Source organism: Hirundo rustica, chromosome 1 (genome assembly GCF_015227805.2).
Source record: "Hirundo rustica isolate bHirRus1 chromosome 1, bHirRus1.pri.v3, whole genome shotgun sequence".
NCBI lineage: Eukaryota > Metazoa > Chordata > Aves > Passeriformes > Hirundinidae > Hirundo > Hirundo rustica.
In genome coordinates this window covers 96,596,314-96,615,667 of record NC_053450.1, presented here as the reverse complement: position 1 = coordinate 96,615,667, position 19,354 = coordinate 96,596,314, and the positions used below count along the sequence as shown (strand labels likewise).

The 19,354-nt window shown below is 41.3% G+C and overlaps 1 protein-coding gene across 2 annotated transcripts in view; it reads left to right on the top strand.

Moving 5' to 3' along the window:
- Window positions 1–18,667, top strand: part of SLC66A2 (solute carrier family 66 member 2) — a 39,604-nt gene extending 20,937 nt beyond the window's left edge. For both annotated transcript variants that reach the window (XM_040084253.1, XM_040084244.2), the window contains exons 3-5: window positions 3,491–3,624; window positions 7,790–7,843; window positions 18,593–18,667. In XM_040084253.1, the coding sequence (XP_039940187.1) occupies window positions 3,491–3,624; window positions 7,790–7,843; window positions 18,593–18,645 (241 nt within the window). In that variant the 3' untranslated portion in view covers window positions 18,646–18,667. The remainder of the gene's footprint in view (window positions 1–3,490; window positions 3,625–7,789; window positions 7,844–18,592) is intronic.
- Window positions 18,668–19,354: the final 687 nt, after the last annotated feature.

The following is a 19,354-nucleotide window of genomic DNA, read 5'->3' as shown; positions in this document are numbered from 1 at the left end:
GTTGATCACCGAAACTGGGTGAGGCACACCTTCAGCTCCGCTCGCTGCCCGCTGCCCTGGACGGTGGGAATATCCTGGACAAGAGACCCCAGATTTTTAGGAAAATTAATCCAGAAACACCAGAGGCTTATGTCCAAAAAGGAGACAGAGGAGTCCTTTTACTTTATTCTAATAAAGGGGGAGGCCATGGGGCATTTCCCCTGGGGTCTCTCGGTTTTTCAGAGGTTGCAGCCTCCTTTTTATCCTAATTTCCCGGCCGCATTTCCCTCTCTCTTTCCGCACTGACTGAGGTACTTGAGAGGTACAGACTTCCTGAAATGCCTAAGATTCCCCTTTTAATGTATAATCCCCCTAATTTTTAATTCTTATGCGATTTATGGGTTTTTCCCCATTGTTACTTTCATCTTTCAATATTCAGTATCCTTTACAAACAAACCATAGGTTTGTTTGTAAAGGCAAGTCTCTTCTTTTCCATTCATCAATCAGTAGAATCCTTCCTATTGTTTCTCTTATCTCTCAGTGCTAGTTTTATCTACCAGCAGACCCAGGGCTTGTTTGTAAAGACAAATCTTGTCATTCTTCTCAGGGCGAAAATGCAGAATAATGGTGGTGACCCCTCACCCCTAGGACTTCAAAGTTGATCTTTTCCACAAGCCTGTTCTAGTATCCTAAGGCTTTTCATCTTTCTCTCATAATGTGCTTTAATTACCTTAATGTTCCTCCTCTCCGGGCTCCTGCTTATGCAGAGACAGGAATAATGTCTGTGAGGCAGAAAGGAAACAGAACATGGAATGGCATGCTCTCCCTGCAGGGCTTACATCCCGTGATGTAAGTCCTGGCTCAAGCTGGCCTGAGGAGCCTTAAACTGGATTAGTGTTGCTTTGGCAGGCTCTGATATCAGTGCAAAGTAGAGTAGGCAGCTCGGAGTAGTGTTTGTGTCCATGATGAGCAAAATGAACATTCTGGCTTTACTTTTACAGCTTCAAGAACCCAAGAGTGGTCCTTGATAGTGGTATTCCCTTCAGTTTTGCTGCCCAGGTAGTGTGTAATCCATGTGGTGTAGTTTGCTCTGCCTGTTGGTCTCCATGGCAGCTATTTTTTTTCCTGTATACGTGATCTAGTTTAGAGGGTTGTGTTACCTGCAAGACTCATTCTGGGGTTTGGTGTTTGGGGAGATCATTTCACATGAGTATGTTTTGTTGTATAACTTTTGTTGTCTTTGACTGAATGGTTGTTAGAAACCCTACCGGTGGTTTGCATTGTTTGGAGTTCCCATCAGAATTTTTAAATTTCCGTTTTAACTCTCTTATATGTTGTGAGGGTTTTTTTACTTTTTTCCCACCTAGTGTTTGGGGGGAGGGGGGTCTGCAGCAGTACTTGAATTTCATGACAAATTGTTGTGATCAGACAAGCAAGCAGCTATGCTTATTTGCGTTTGTAGTAAGTGGGTTATTTATACTGCAAGCAATATTTATGTGGGGCACCCATTAGTGAATGACCAATAATCTCATTAGCAGGCAGAAACTAACCTTGCTGTGGCTGGATTTACTGTCATAATAGCTTCTAACTTGTGCTCCTAGCTCAGCCCCTTTTAAATGCATTACTGTATTTTTACATGCAAATACATTTGTAATTGGAGGTGGTTTTTCTAAACCTGATGTAAACTGGTTTATAGTTAACTGCTCCATTATTTTCGGTAAGTCCCATATTTTTTCTCATCCCTAAGTAAGAGACAAATATAACACTACTGAATTCCAGTAGATGAGGGGAACTTGGCCACAGTCAGCAACATGGGTTGAATGAGCTCTGGAATCATGAGCCTGGAGCATAGGCTAGGCCAAACTTCTGTTCTTTTCCTCTATGTTTTGAACTAGTGCAGTGGAAGCCTTCCCCAGAGCACACACTGCCTATGATTATGCTTATCAGCTGTGTTCCTTATTTTCTTCCTCATGGTGTCCTCCAGTTTGTTACAGTAATGGCTCCATTGAGGGTAGAAAGAAGTAGGGGACAAAAGGTCACAGAACTGCTGTTCCTTCAGTAGTTACTGGTGGGCCCTCTGGCAGTAGTGTGGAGGCTCAAGGAGTTGTACTTTTTTCCTCAGGTGTATGCCATTAGACAAGAAATACTTGGTCATTTTCACTGATGTCCTGCTTGGCTCTTCTACACAGGATTTCCAAGGAAGCTAGTCAAGGACTTTCCAGTCTCTCTCCTATTCCTTGTTAGTTGACTTGTAAAAAATCTCTCACTGATGGAATGGCTGCAGTGCGAACACAGAAGTGTGAGACAGCATGATGGTGAACCTAGCTGGCTTTTATTAGCATGGAGCTTGGCCGTGAAAGTAGCCCAAGCATTAACAAATCACATTTTGCCAGAGTGCTGTAAAAAAGGAACTGTCAAGAAGAGTGCAATAATTGCCATGCCTGTGAGGTTTGGGACTCAGTCAGCGTGATGTGGCCTAGGACTGACCTTAGTTATTGCGCTGTTGGGAAATTTAGAAAGCCTGTTTGCCTCACAGTGCAGGTGAGGGAGCTGGGGAGCACAGCTATGTATTCTGACCAAACCACTTCCTCAGCATCTCTGTCTTCAAGTCATAAAACCTGGCAGAACTGAGCACAGCAGAGCAGCTCACTGTGAGGTGTATGTCACCTTCCTGGTGTAAACGCAATGTGCTTTGAGGGCTGCACATGGTAAGCTTCCACCCTTTCCCCCTTATGCACCTACTTGAGTGTGTGTTGGGGATTGCTGAGCTTTCATCAGGTAATGTAGGAAGAGGATCTTGGAGCATTACTGATCTCCACTGAAGGGTTCTCCTTTTCCTACAGCAGAATCTTGTGCAATCACTTGAGAGTCAGCTCTTCAGTCAAGACTGGCCACAATCCAAGTACACCTTCTCTGTTGTGTGAAGGAAGTGCTTGGAAGCTCCCATGACATGTCCTCTGTACTTCATTACTTCCCCCAGTCTTGGTACAAAAGTTTATTAAGTAGTCGGTGTGTTTTGAAGATCTGGCTTTTCCCCTCAGATGTCTACTAGACAGGGCCAGATTTACTTCTAGCCCTGGGTGTTAGGGCAAGTGCTATTGTTTTTATAACTTAATTTAAAAATGAAAAATTGAGAAAGGTAAGTTTTGCACAGAAGTCCATGTGAAATCTTTGGAGTGTGTGCGTGGAGAGCACACATAACTGATGTTAATGTGGAATAACTCTCTGGTCTCTCTGTACTGACTTACTGCTTAATGAATGTAATTCACCTTTCAAAACAATAGGTTTGCTGATGGCTTTTGAAGAAAAGACTTAAGCTTCTCACTTCAGCATCTCTAGGATCAGTCCACTGGGATGTTGAAATAAGGTTCTCAGATACTTCTGCTCTGAACTACTGTATGTGCAACTAGGTTGGTCTGGTGACTGACTTCCTCAGCCTTCCACACCTGTTACTGTTAGCATTTCCTTTTCAGGGTTTAGATGTTTTACATACTTCCTTTTCCTTTTTTAGGTTTGGAAGGCATTTTGAATCCCCGCTTTTGTGGCAGAGCATTATCATGATCATTACAATGTTACTGATGCTGAAGCTGTGCACTGAAGTTCGTGTGTCCAATGAGTTGAACGTGAAACGCCGCTCTTTTGCAGGTCAGTGACGGGAATTGGCTTTTTTAGGGTAAATATTTCTGAAAATATGATGTACTCTACTTAGTACGAAAGTTCTGTCTTGCAGTTCAGTGTCCCCACTGTAGCACTTTTCAGAACCAGACAAAAATGTACAGCTGAAATTTTATTTCAGACAGGTCTTGGTTCCGTCTAGAAATTTGAGTTCTCCCTAATATTTCATACCACATTCTGAATATAGAGCTGGTTGTTATGCTGTTTTGGTAGCCTGGATTTTTTTTAAAGATCTTGGCTTGAGGAAGAAGTTATTTTCTTCAGCTGTACTTTTAACCAAGTTCTTAGTTATGATCTTACATTATTATCTAAATGTTGTAATTGCAAACATTTGCTTTTGTAGATAATAATGTTCTATTTACTTGATTTACTGACTGTCAAGAAAACAGGTGTTTCTTATCATGGTTGCAGAACTATCTCTTTTTGTGTACTATTTCCTTTGGCTTTAGTGTGGGATTAGTTAGGATTTATGGGAATTCTCCCACATTTTTTATTTTGGTTAATCTTGATAATTTCAGTTTGGCCAGACTATTATTCTCTGTTTAATAAAAGGTTCAGTCTTTGTGCAAAGTCCTTGCTTTTTTCCCCTGCAGATAAAACATGTGAGACGGGTAGGTTTTTGTTTCTCTGTGTTGACTTACAGCATTTTATGTAACAGCTTATTACCAACAAGAACGGAATTAACACTGTCAGCTTTCTGTCAGTTGATTTGCCATTAAGGATGTATAATTTATTTTCTCCATCTGTTCTTTTCCACACTCTCTAATAATTGAGGGTCTGATCCAATTCCAAATATCCACAGCCATCATTAGAAAGCAGCAGCTCATGGCTGTGCAGTAGGGTAATTTATCTAAGTAGCTAAGGAAGCTACTTCCGTTCCTGCTCATTGTGGACTGTTGTGGGAAACTATTCAGGTAAGTGAATTCATGTGGAAGAGGAGCTACACTCCAGCTTCTAAACACAAGCTGCTATGTTCACCAGAGTTTTCAGTCTGGCAGGATGAACAACATAAAAACTACTTTCAGCCAGATTTAGTGGCAGATAAAATCAAGGAACCATTTGGGAGAGGCGTGTATGCTTTCTTCATCCTGTGCTGTTTGCACTAGCATTTTGTGAAGTGACTGAGAGGTTTCTCTGTTTGTCTTTTCTGAGAGGAAATTGTTCTTGTACACTTGCAGGCTCCTTCAGTAACCTTTGGACAGAAAGGGGAGGCTCTTCAGTTTAGTATTCTGTGCTCTTTAAGCAACTGTCCCTGAAAGATATAGTCTCCTTTAGGTAATTAGTCCTTCCCTTGACAGATGACAGAAACTCTTTAAGGTTGCACTGTGTTATATAATCCTTTTTCCTAAAACTCACTTTGTCATATGGAATTTGAGAGACTGATTTTTACCTACTTGTGGTCCTTAATTATTTATTTTGATTGAAAGGCTTGCATCCTCCCACAAACTGAGAATAGCTTGAGTATTTTTCTTACATGGGATTGATTTTAAGCAAGGACAGCTGTATGATGGCTCAGAATAAACATACAGATGCATACAGAGCTCCTTTCAAACTGGGCAGAATGGTAGGTTTCAGGCACAATACGAGTAGGAGTGAGAACTGTGTTTCTAATCATACACATAATCTTATCTCTTAAGTTTTATGGCGATCTAGGCAAGCTGACAAATCTGTGTACTTAACTTTCTTTCCTTGTAGCTTACTGGGGCAGTGAAGAGCTAGGTTTGAAGTCACTGGTTTTGGTTAATCTTGCAGAATCCTGAGGGAAGGTACACCATTTCTGTATGATAACATAACTGTTACTTCTCACATGGCTGGTCTTCATTTTAAAGGTTTTTCTTTTCTGTCCTCCCTTTGAATGTTTTGGCAAAATAATCCAAAATATTTAGAAAGAATAGAATATTTCAGTGGAAAGGAGTTTGCTGTTTTCTTATATTATTGTTAAATGTGGTATTTCTTCCAGGTGGCATGATTATATGCTTACCCCAGTGTGTTTTCAGTTATGTGGGAATTGCCTTTTTTCCTTTTGTTTTTATTTTTCTCACAGATTAGGTCCCTTAAGTAATAACTAGTTCAGAAGGAATCTGCTTCCTATCTTGATGCATTAAGAAGCAATCTCTTCAAATCCTGACAAGCTTGTTTTGTATATTTTAGCCTGTTTTGTGGTTTTACTGGCTTAAAATACCCGAAATGTCAGTAACTATTCAGAACATACAAAGCCATTCAATTTGTTTGTACCTTCATTTGTAGGTTAACTACCATAGCATGAGTAATGCAGTCTCCCTAGATTTTCTAGTAATGTTTGATTTATTTTTTTTTTTTTTAGACTCTATATATAGAGAATTTAAAAAGATAATGTGAGTTTTCTTAATTTTTTCCACTTCTCACAGTTACTTCTCAATACGGGGTTTTCCTCCACTCCCTTTTAGTATTGCAAAATGAAATTAAGTTGAAAGTGGTGCAACGCATCTTTGTGCTGTTGCTGCCTTCTCTGATTTTTTGTTTGGTATACATAAGACTTTATCCCTCAGTACGTAGTGATTGAAAACGGAGCAGGTGCACTTCATATATCCAACTGTTCTATTACTTTTTTCTTAAATTTGGACTGTGTAGTCTGTTTTTAACAATTGAGATTGGGAAAAGCCAGCATCCAAACCAGACAAAATACAAAACCAACAAATAATCCAGTTTGATTTTAAAACCTCCAGTGACAGGACAGTTCTCTCCCCTGTATATGAATGCTTTGAAGGCTACATGAAGGAGTCTCTTCATGTGAAATCAGCAGGCTTGAGCAACAGCTTTTCATCTTTTATCTTGTATTTAACCTCACTGCATCTTAACTGCTCTAATGCAGATTTTCTGCTACCATTGTTGTGGTAACAATAGTTTTCCATATTTGTTCTGAAGTTTTAAAGTTGTGTCTGTGCAGCGGTATGTATGCTGCATTGTTGGGTCAGTAGAGAAAGGGCCAGAGTTCTTGTTAATTTTGTTGTTGTTTCTCCAAAGTATTGTAATATTTTGGGGCATTATGATGCGACAGTGCTAAAGAGCTAAATACTGAAATGCAAAAAGGTGCATGTGCTATGGCTTGACTTGAGAGCCAAGAGGTGGCTGAAGCAAGATGGTTATAGATACAGACAGCTGAAAACATCTAGTTACTTTGGGGAATGTTGGCGGGCCAGAGCAGTTTCTTCATATTCTTGGAGAGACAGACACTCTGTGAAGAACCTTCTTTGTCTTTCCCCAAATCAGCCTCCCACCTCTCTCCAACAAAGATTCTAGTTATGCCCAAGACATTGTGACAGATTTTTGAGCCCCCTGAATGTGAACTGTACTGAAAACCAGTAGTCAGCATTTGTCGAAAGGAGATGGTTGGACATCTCTCCTTGCTTGTGCAGCTCAGGCTTCGCAAGTAGAACATGGGCTCCTGTGTCTTTTACATGAAGGTGATTTCCTCTTGTCATAAATCTAGTTTTGCTGGTTGACTTAATCTGCTTTATAACTTGTGTCTTATTATAGCACTCTGATCCATTAAAGAGCTTTGGTTTTGGCACTGGAAAACTCTCTTGTGAAATACACGGTTTTCAATTGGCATAGGAAGGTTAGAGTGCAAAATGTTTAGCATGCAGCATGGTTGCAGATGAGGTCTGTTCTCTCCTTCTTGATGTTGAACTTTATGACAGTATTTTTGGACAGCATCTTCCACCAGAGGCAAGGCAACTACTGTCTCAGTTGTCTATCCATACATATCCACATGCCCACTGTTGCTGAGGTAACAGCTTGTTTTCTCTGATTATGAAGAGTTAGAGTTTATGTAGTCTAAAGTAAGACCCAAGCTGTCTATTGTTTTTAAGCCTTTATTTTCCCCTCATAGGTACACTGCTGTTGGGTTGTGCAGTGAGACTGTTCTGGGATTTCTACTGCTCAGTCCTATCTTAATATTGTGGGGTTGGAAGCCTTATAGAAAGCATGGGAACTAAAATTTCTGGCATGTTTTAGTATGGCTATTATTTTTTAATGAATAAAATGTACAAACTGACTGAACTGTAACTCAAATAACCACTGTTGCATTTAATCATAAAAGTCTGTTTGTCTTTCCTTTCTTTTTTTTTCCCCTTCAACTCTTTTTTTTATGTAGCTGCAGATAGTAAGGATGAAGAAATCAAAGCACCTCCCAAGAGATCTTATCTGGGTATGTACTGTACACACCCATTCTGCATGAAGTTGTCCCCTTAACTGCATATTTCATGATTTGCTACTTTTTGTGATCATTTTTGGAAATGATTGCATGATCCTTTCTGTAGAGAATGTTTGCATTACCTTTTCTTGACATACTAGAACATGGTGTCTGATTTTTTTTCTTCAGTTTTTCACTTGCCCACTTTTAACTTTCATAGTATAGAGGAAAAAATTATTTTATGTCTATTTCAGAAATCAGTTCTTTGAAGGCAGTTGAATTGACCACACTCTGTGTCTCTAGGATGTATCTTCCTTTCCCCTTCTCCAAGCCAGACAAACAAAATATTACATGGTACAGAGATCCACCTCTTTAGACTCAGTTGTCCTCTTTCAGCTCTAATGCTGGAGGAAACTATGAAATATACAGAAGTATCTTTCAGCAGCGTCTAGAACGCTAGGTAAGAAATTTCACACAACACTTGATACTTGGGCAAAGCGCCTCCATCCATGTGACTATTCCTCTCTTTTTCATTATAGAGGAGCCTCAAAATTGCTGTTTGGGAATTAGTAATGCCCAAGATGAGAGCTTCCAATCTTCAGTTTCAGAGTTGGAATCTATGTTTAATTTACCCAAGGAACAGGAAATGTTAGGTGCAAACCAGCCTCACAGTATTTTTTCCACTCTTATTAGTTTGGAATGACAGTTTTAGTCAAGTCGTTGTTTTAATTTTGTTTTAAATTAGTTGGGGTATTGCATAAATGAGGTTATGCTGACACAAAGTCAACTTTTAGACTGGTTTTAACTGAACTGATTCAGAATCTTCTATTGGTACCAGTTGTGTTCCGTTGCAGTTCTTGAGTTAGTGGGGGATCAACTGTCAATATCCTGGGCACAGAAGAACGTTACTGTGACAAAAGGAGTCTCTGTCTATCTCAACATGCAGTTAATCAAGCTGGAGTTAGCTCTGAGAAACTGCCCAAGAGCGGTATTAACCTGAGTGCTTTCTTGAAGCCATAGGGCCATCCCTACTTAGGTTAAGTAAGACCTGAGGGCAGTCTCGGGAAGCTCAGCAGGAGTTCAGGTCTCCTTTAATAAGCTTAATTAAACTTCTGTGTAAGAAGAATGATTATTTTTAAAATTTCCTTTGAATATTTGAGTGGTGTGAAAACTTTTTCAATATATTTTTGGGCTTCAGAAGTGATTATATTACTTTTCTTTTTCTGGTCATGTAGTAAACTGTGTTTGTGACTGAAGATGACCTATGAAAGCTATTTTGTTATAGAGCTGTTGAAAATTTATCTGAAAATGTCCTGGGCTACCAGTGAATTTTAGGTGACCTTGTTAGATTAATACAGAGGGCATTTGTTTGGTTCCTCTCCTTGAACAGGAACTGAACTCTTGCTGAGCTCCTGGAGATATCTTTTAGGTTTGTTTCATTGTCAGTAGTTCAAGAAACCACTTAATACTACTGTTTTCCCACATATTATCTGAAAAAGCCTTTATCTCTGTCATATGACTCTGAAAAGTGACTGTCTATCAGTCAGTACTGAGAGAGAGTTGAGGGTGTTGGGGGAAGGTTACTGCAGTTTGAGTGACCTAAAAGATTTACAGTAAGGTTGGCCCCAGGGTGTAGGGTTTTCTGATTCTGTACAGAAATAAAATGATCTCCCTTTTTTTCTTGGTGAAGGAAAGATTAAAAAGAAGTACATCCAGTTCTGAAGGATTAATGCTTTTTTTCCTTTGTTTTCTAATTCAGGTATCTAGTTCTACCTAGTGCCTGGTAGCATGGCAGCTGCTGAGACTGGGCAAGCTGCAGTTGAGTTGAAATTTGGGGTTTTGCTTGTTTCATGGTGCGATGATTTGGAACAAACGTGAATAAGTGTATTAATCTGTTTTGCTAAAATACAAATCCCATTGATATATTTTGAGCCCTGTGAGTGTTGGAGACTGTTAGGGTAACAAAATCACTAAAGAAGTAACAAAGCACTGCCATTGTTCCAAAGAGCCTGTATTGTTTAAAGCTGTTCAGAGTGGTTTCAGTGTCTGGCAGGTGAGCCTCAAAGTGGATGGGACTTGGATTTTTTTTTTCCCCCTTTTGAGTAGACGGTTAAACATTTTGAAAGACATTTCTGCAATTTCCTTCCCTCTCTGAAGATGGTTTTAGAACTTGCTGTATTCCTGAATCCTGAACCTTTGAAACTCATCAAATAACATTAAATCACGAGTAATAGAAACTAGTGATAATGAAACAACAAAAACTTAGATTCACAGAATACCTGTTGCAGAATATTTTAAAATACTAAACATTTTTTAGGGGGGGAAAAATGTAAAATGTGTGTATAGTTGACTTCGCAGACTTATATTTGCATAATAATGAAGAGAAAGTAGTAGGAGAAAGTGATTTTAGCAGGTGGAGCCATCTGCTGCATGGTTTCCACTGGCAGCCTGGTGAATAACTCACATTTCCACCTCTCCTTTTGTCCGTGCTCTTTAGTTAGCTCGGGGCATCAGTTGGCTTTTGTTACTCATCAACACCACCGCAGTGTTGACATGTTCTAGAACAGCACCACTGCATTACATGTGCCATGTAGGATGTGAACTTTATTTAATCAGCTCTCTGACATCTTCTGTTCAGTGTTAGGTCTGTTAGGGTTTACTGGGGCATCCTGCACAGCTTGTGGGCAAGCACTGTGTTTTTCCAGAGGTGCTCTCTAAGTAACATGCACAATGTGCTTCTCTGTCCAACACCCTGAGCAGAGCTGGGGACACAGCAGAGGCACAGCTTTCCTTGCTGGTTGTGGACAGCACTTGGGTTTCATTGAAAGTGCTTGACTTTCTGCACTGTGCTGCCCAGTAGTTGAATTCCCTGTACAGCTGGAACAATGAGAGAGTTGTTGCTGGGCTGTCACCACCTTTGTCTGTGCATAACTGACTGTGGAAGTGCTCTTAGAAGGATTTTGATCTTTCCTCCCCAGAATTATATGTTACCTCATTAGACTCATTTCAGAGTGCTTTTGTTAGTGTTTTAGGGAGGATGTCCAGCAGAAGGGGTTGTAATGGCATGTCTGTGAGAAAATAGGATGCCAAAAGGATATGTTTTTTGCTTGCTTGTTTTGCTTTGTTTAGTTTTGTGGTTTGTTTGTTGCTTTTTTAATTAAAAAAAAAAAAGGATTTAAAAAATTATTAATGGGGGTCTAGTTGTTGAAGAATTCAGGTCTACTTTACCTGAGAAAATGGGACCTGTCTGCATTGACATTTTGGTTATAATTCTGTGTATGATGGGAACAGTTATTTCCCCGTGTCTTTCTCTGCATCAATGTTCAGATCTTTCAGGAGACAAAAGAGAGTAAGACATGGAGATTATAAGGATGTAGGGGGAATTTTAAATTTGTTTTAAGTTAATACTTAAGTGGTAAACATTGGTGTCTTTTTTAATACATAATTTTGGTTTCTTTTTTGTTGATGCTGCAAATGAGACCAGCACAAGTCTGGAAAATAATTTGTCCTTACAGGTATGGGTCTGTGCTGGAGGTCAAAGTTACTTACTATTCAAGCATTTCAGAATAATTCAGTCCAAATAGAACACAATTGATTTTTTTTAAAAAGGACCTTAGAAATTGTTGGCATACAGAACAGATTGCACAAATAACTTTTTTTTTGTGTGTGTGTGTGACTACAGACACAGAGAGAGGGAATAATTTAATTTAGAAAGTTGTTCCTTTATTTTCATGGGGAATTCGTCCTGAATTATTGCAAGTTCAACACTAAAATAATTTTCTTTCAGAAAACCAGAGAAAAATGGGTTTTGATCAGTCTGTGTTCTGGGACCAGTTTTATGTTTCCCAGTAGATACTCTCTTTCAGGCTTTGAAGTTCCATTCAGTGTAAATCTTGCTTCACCCCCTCAGGCTAATGGGTCTCAAAATAAAACTTCTGTGGCCCTTTCTGTCCTGTTGAAAATGTTGGATGTGGTTCAGTATGAGGGCATATCTTTTTGCAGGCTTATCTGGTATTATTCAGAAGGTATAAAAGGGAAGGATACGTTTAAGTTCTGTATTCCAGAGAGACCTTTTCCTTTCAGAAAAGACGTCTGGGAAGGGAGACACCCAAAGAATGATTGTTGAGGCCTCTGAGCAGCTATGATCCCCGCCTCTGGCAGGTTGCAGTTTCCTTAAGCTGAGAGATCAGAAATACACATGCCCTCTGTGCAGTGAGGTGGAGGCATGAGGCCAGTCTGTTTCCTGCCTGCCTGAGTGCTGTGAAAACACATTCCTGACCACAGAGGTCAGGAATGCATTTTCTTTTATTTACCCAGTTCCCTACGCTGGTGGCAAAGTGGTTCTCTGGAGGGAGGAGCAAGGGGAGAGGGAGAATTGCAGTAAATCCACATCCAGGTGGACAGGTCACTCTTGTAATGCATGGCATGTAGGGGGTTTTGGCCTGAGAGACAGGTGGTGGCTTTGCTTGAGAGTTAAGGTGGTTACCTTTAGAAAACCTAAGGGTATTTCTTTTTGTGGGATGCATGGATGAATTGGACAATAGAAGTGGAAGAGACTGACATCATCTGAGTGATATGTAAAGTATGAAGCAATAGGTTCCAAGTCTTCAGTTTATCTCGGGAGTATTGTTCCATTCATGAACTACAGACTTACCAGCAGTTGTAGTTAAGCTGTAGGAAATGTGTTGTGGGCTCTCCCCGGCAGGCAGCTCTTCCCAGCAGAGCCACCCACACACTTCCTTGCAATGAGTGGGAGGGGTGTGACAGAAGGCTAGAAGTGAGAAAACTCCTGGGCTGAGGTAAAAATACTTCAATAGATGAAGCAAAAGCTGTGGATACAAGCAAAGCAAAACAAGGATTTAATTTTCTGCTTCCCATTGGCAAATGTTCAGACGTTTCTCGGGAGGCAGGAATTCATCATGGGACATGATGGAGACAAAATCTGTAATTTCAGACATCCATGCTTCTTCCTCATGAGCATGCTGCTTACACTTTCTGTGATCACTTGATGAATGTGTGAGCCAGCACAGGCAGGTTCTGCTGTGATTTGATTATCTCCAGAACAGGGCAGGAATCTCAGGCATGTTTGATAGGGTGCCTGCTATCACAGGCCTATGTTACCTAAACACACATGCTTGAGTTGCCTCTTGGAGAAAGGTGAGGTGATGAAATGTAGTTTATATCCAAAAAACCTGCAGTGTTTTTTCAGAGTCCAAGAAATGCCAAGGACTCCTGTCTTAATTCTGCTTTCTGGTTTGGTAGTGTGTGAGAGCTGTGGAGCACCTGTTACTTCATGCTAGCACATGGGTCCTCCTTCTCAAGCTGAAGTCTTATGTTCTTAGTCAGCGTGCTTCATAGTGGATTCTTACTGGGTCTGCCAGTTATCTGAAAATGGAATGACATGTATCTGCCAGGTAAATAGCTTTTTTGGCTGCTGACCTGCTGTTTTCTTTATGTAGGTAGCATAGCTCAGAGGAGAGAGGTTTTATTTGAGTGGTAACTCTTAATCCATTTTTCCAGAATTTTGGTTAGCACAATGATGGTTGAACAGGTTCCTACTGATTTTGGGGGTTGTTTTGGAACTTAGATATTTTACCTAAATTTAAGATAAAACTAGAATTGGTAGGCAGAGGGGTAATGTCCTTTAAGAGACAACTTGGGGGAAAAAGTGTTTTCAGCTGTGCAAGTTCACGTAGCACAAGAGAGCTCTCTGAGCTTCAGGCTTCTTTCAGTTTGGAAGCTGCTTTTCTCCAAATTTAACTTGTGTATCAGTTACAACACTTAAGAACAGTTGCCACCTGTCAGGTCATGGTTGCATGTGGGAATGCACCATGGAATGTGGATGGGTGAGTTGCATTTCAGGTTATATTTTTAGTGGGCAATGAAGCTAACAGTTCAAGGGTCTGTAATTTTTGATAACCATTGATGAATTTTAGTTTCTAGACTTCTCGTTTGGCACGTTTACAAAAAAATTTTCGTATTTTGGGCTTCACTCAGAGATCAGGGATGGCACCTTTGGCAACGAAAACCTTATCTGGCCGGTAATGTTTCTCTCCTTAGTTTGTATGTGGGAGATGGTGACTAGTGGTTGTTTTATATTAGCCACATGTTTTTCACCAGCAGAGTTGATAGACTATACAAATTTTTTTGCCTTCAGTGATAAATGCAGAAACATTCATGTGCTTTGAGAGCTGTATTGTAAAAAGTATTTTTTCAAAACACTTGAGAAATTGGAACTGCCATCTGCAACTTCTTTTAGTTATTAAATGGAATCCTCTGAAGCCTTAAGGACTGAAGGGTTCTTGTGTAATGTGGACAGTAACATTTTGCTTGTTTTATTGTGGTGCATACAGTAACTTGTGGTCAAACTGGTTCTTCTTCAGAGTTTAAAAATTTACCCATTCTTAATCAGCAAGGTTCAAAGTACCACTTCATAAAATGAAATGTCCTCGGTTTTTAAATTTTTAACAGGTTACCATTGGACAAAGTAATGTAGTAGTCTAGTAAGTGACTAGATGTCCTGCAGAAGACTTTTCTGAACCAAACTATGGTGGGATTGTAAATAAAATATTTGTAATTTCCTCTGTCAACTGTATTAGCCTTGTAATGTTTTGTAGAGCATGTTAATTCATTTAGCTTCTGTCATTGGTGGTAATCAAAAAATACACATATTCTCTATCCCTAAAACAGGGAGTTGAGAAGGCATTGCCTGTGTTTGCTTGTTATCAGGGCAGGGAACCTGGAGGACAGTGGTCTGTTTTTGCTGCTACTGCATTTTAAAAATACTATTTAGCTCCCTTTAAGTTTTCAGCTTACAGACAATAGGGAAATAGCCAACTGCAGACTCATACAATGTAGAGCAGGATGTTTGGAGCTAAGCCTTTTGACCTCTTCTTTGCACCAACCTTGATGCTGCTTTTGAATGGCTTTGACATGAAAATATGGGTAGGTTGTTGTTTTATGAACTTCTTAATGCAGTTTACAGTGCTTGTGTTTATAATTTAAGAGGATCTGCCAAGCTAAATGTAGCATACGAAGCGCCTGTGCCTGTTCCAAAAGCCTACCTGCCTCAAGGAGAAAGGGGATGGACAGGCAGGTACGGGTTAAGGTGGAGTGAGGGAGGTGTGTGCAGTTGTCAGGACCTTTCCTTTGCTGCACTGCACTGCAGTGGTTGGGAGGGCTGGAAAGAAGCAGTGCAGCAGTTCTCCCAGTCTGTCTTTATTAAAAAAAAAAAAAAAAAGGAGTGGGGAGAAAAGAAGAAAATCTTTTTTCTGCTACCAAGAAATTTCAGTGTTACCTTAAATTGAAGGAAAACTGTTTTTCTGAGGAGAAAAGAGAGAGGCAGTGAAGGTTGCTTCCTAGCCTGGCGTGAGTGGTATTACCTAGAGGCTTCACAGGAGCAGGGTTCAGCACCATGTTTCTCGAGTGTGCTGCTTGGGGTTCCTGCTCCGGCTGCTGGTGCCCCTGACCAGCCATCTGGCAGGCGTATTTTCCAGCTGTACTCTGGTGGGAATAAGAGACTTGGAGCAGGGTCTGTTGGAAGACCTGTGTGGCAGCAGAAATTTTATTTATGGCATAAGAACCATGCCCAGTTGGTGGTGTGGTGGGGAGATAAACCTATTAATGAAATGTGGACTTTGCGCCTCACACAATTCAGACGGAGGAAGGAGAACTCCTAGCAACATCTAGCCACATGAGGGTGCTGTGGGGTTTCCAAAACTTCAGTGCTGGGCCACTCAACTGGAAACCTCAGAGAGCTCGCTTCCAGGACTGCAGAAACAGTGAATAAACAAAGATGTTGAAAAAATCCTTTCCTTCTTGGTGGGAGCTGGAATAATTAGGTGCTTTAATAATATCAGCAATGAAATATCTGAATGTTCAAACAGCTGGTTTGTCTGCTAACCCTTCACATCTGGGAGCATGTGTGCAATGAAGCTACTGCTTTGGTTTGGTAGAGGTGAGAAGCTTTTGCAGTTGCCTACTACTTGAGCTTGTCACATGCTGTTGTATACTTCGTCACACCTAGATCTGAATGGTGAGCTTCATTCTTTGAATTTGGCGTGGAAGGGATTTCTGAAGTTATTTGATCCAGTTCCCTGCTTGGAGCAGGTCCAGTTAGTTGAGGTTGCTCAGGGCCTTGTCTGGGTGAGCTGTACCTCCAGAAATGGAGATTCTACAGCCTCTCTGACTGACACCTCTGCCAATGTCTGACTGTCATCATTATGATAAAGTTTTTCTTCCATCTAATTGGAATTTCCCTTGTAACTTGTCTGTTATCTCCTGTCCTGTCTCCAAGTCCCTTCAAGTAGAGCCTGCCTCCATGATCTGCACACTTCCCCCTTAGATAGCTGTAGGCAGCAAGAACCCTTCTCTTAAAGCTGAATGGGTCCTGTCCACCTCTTCATGTACACCATATACCTGAGCCCTTTAATTATCTTGGTGGTTCACCACTGGGCTTGTTTATAGAATCACAAAATCATTTAGAAATAAATTTCCTTTATTGGAAAAAGCCCTCAAGATCATGAAGTGCAGCTGTTAACCCAGTGCTGCCAAATCCACCACTAACCATGTCCCTAATCAACACACCTAATCTTCTAAATTCCTTTGCATGTGGTCACTCAGCTGCTACCCTGGGCAGCATGTTCCATGCTTGACAATCCTTTCTGTGAAGATTTTTTTCCCTAATACCCAGTCCAAACCTCCTCTGATCCAACCTGAGTCTGTTTTTGCTCATCCTCTTTCTTATTACTTTGGAAAAGAGACTGACCCCCCACCTGGCTACGACCTCCTTTCAGGCAGTTGTAGAGAGCAATAAGGTCATGGCTGAGCCTCCTTTTCTCCAGGCTAAACACTCTCAACTCCCTCAGCTGCTCTTCATCAGACTTGTGTTCCAGGCTCTTCCCCAGCTCCATCGCCCTTCTCTGGACAGGTTCCAGCACTTCAATGTCTTTCTTGTAGTGAGGGGCCCAGAACTGGACGCAGGACTTGAGATGTGGCCTTACAAGTGCCAAGTACAGCAGGTCAAACACTGTCCTGGTCCTGCTGGCCACACTGTTGCTAACGCAGGCCAGGGTCATTGGCCTTTGTGACCATCTGGGCACACACTGGCTCTTGTTCAGCATCTGATAGCTGGCAGGCACCCCCAGAGTCTTTTCTACCAGGTAACTTTCCAGCCACTCTGGCTCCGCCTGTAGCTCTGCAATGGGGTTGTTGTGTCTGAAGACACTTGGTCTTGTTGACTGTCTTATGCTTGGCCTCAGCCTGTTGATCCAACCTGTCCAGATCCCTCTGCAGAGCCTTCCTATCCTCTAGTACATCAACATTTCCACCCAACTTGGTGTCATCTGTGAGCTTGCTGAGAGTGCACTCCAGTAGGTAACTCATGTAGGCCAACATCTTTCTTGTACTTAGAAGCCCTGTGAATGTATTACTCCAGATAACGTGTCTTGTGGGCATTGAGTAGAGAGCATCCATCTGCTTGCCACACATGTGCGCAACTATACAGCCTGGGAAGTGATTTATTGCCTTTACTATGGGTGTACACTTTGACTTACGCTCAAATTACCTCCCAGGCTACCCTCTGCTATTCTGTGAAGCTGTTCTCTAGTGAGTCAGCCCTCTGCACCAGTACTGTGGTGTGTGGTTACTCCTTCCCAGCTGTACAGTAACCCTGAACTTAATGGTGTTCAGATCAGCCCATATCCTCAGACTAAGATCCCTTTGAATAGCAGTGCTGCCCTGAGTTCATAGAATCATCCAATATCCTGGGTTGGAAGGGATCCACAAGGATCCCTGAAGTCCAGCTCCTGGCCCTATAGAGGACAGCCCTAAGCTGTCCCACTTTGACCTTGAGGCTGTTACTCAGACACTTTTTGTGCTTTATCAGGCTTGGTGCTGTGACCACTTTTCAGAGGAGCCCAACCTCTCTTTGGATAAAGAAACTTTTCCTGATATCGAAACTAAACCTCCCTTGACACAACTTCATGCTGTTTCCTGAGGTCCTGACACTGGTCAGCAGAAAGATCAGCATCTGCTCTTCTGCTTCCCATTGGGATGAAGATGTTTATTGCTTACTCTCCCTGTTTTGGTATTCATGAACTTTATTGTTAATAAAAGATATTAAAGAGTGTTGACCCTAGTATTAGGCACTGTGGGCTGCCTTGTAACTGGTCAAAAATTGTATGTTTTTCCTCCAAGGAGAAATTCTTTGAGCCTCATGCTCCAGACAATTTTCTGCCATTTTTATTGTCCACTAACTAATCAGTAATTCGTTAATAAAAATACTGCATGAAACTGTCAGCAGCCTTGTTAAAGGCACTGTGAACAGCACCTACTGCTCTTAAAACCATGAATTCATGGAGTTTTAAGGGGTTGGAATGGACCTCAAAGACCATCTAGTCCCAGGCCTGCTGCCCTGGGCAGGATGTGTCCCACTAGACAGGTTGCTCAAGGCCTTATCCAGCCTGACTGTGAACACTTGCCAGGTTTGAGGCATCCACAGTCTTCTGGGCAACCTGTTTCAGTGTCTCACCACCCTCACAGTGAAAAAATTCTTCCTGATATCTAGCCTGAATTTCCCCCTCTTTCCATTTGTACCCATTACTCCTTGTCCTATCAATACAGCTGCTGAAGAGTTCCTGGTAGATTCCCTGCAGGTACTGGAAAGTTGTCATTTTGTAGGTCAGGTTGGTCAGTTGCAGTTTGTGCTTGGTAAAGCTACACAGGCTGTCCTGGTCACTTTCTTATCCTTCCTGTGTTTTGAAGTGACTTCCATGAGGACTTCTTCCATAACCATTGCGGGGATGAGGTTGTCCTGACTGGCCTGTAGTTCCCTGGTCCCCTCCTTGCAGATAGGTATGATTTTTTTGCCTTTTCTTCCCCCTGTCCCCAGTAATAGAAAATCTCTCCCAGTACCATGATCTTTCAGACACGATGGACTTGCCTTGCAAAGACATCAGCTTGCACGCTCAACACCCCCAGATGCATGCCATTTGTGTCATTTGCATAAATTTAGATAGTCCCAAACTTGTGCTTTCCTGTTCGTGGGTACCACTTCATTCCCTCAGCTTTGCTAGCGGGGCTGAGGAGCTGTAGGGGGCAGACCTCACCAGTGGAAGCACATTAAAGCATTATTAATAGAGAAAGGCAAGAGGTGAGTTTAGAGCTATGGTGACAGTTATCTGGCTTTCACGATGATGGCCTGCTTTGCTGCCTGCCAGCTCTCCTCAGTTTCTGTAAACCAAGGAGTGAGAAGAGAAATTATGATTTTTTAGATGATGACCAAGTTGCCAGTACAGTGAAAAAGATGTAAGTGAAGAAATTTTTAAAGTGTGACTCAACTCTCCAAAGACTTCAGAATAAACTTTTAGGCTGAGGGAGTTTTAATTATTGGTACAGATACATTGATAGCTTTTTTTAGGTTTTTTTAGCTTTTAGTTTAGCTTTTTTAGTTTCCTAAGTGGCTTGTAGGACTGACTGGCATGATGTATGCTTAAAGAAGCACTGTTGCTGAGTGCTGCCTCCTCA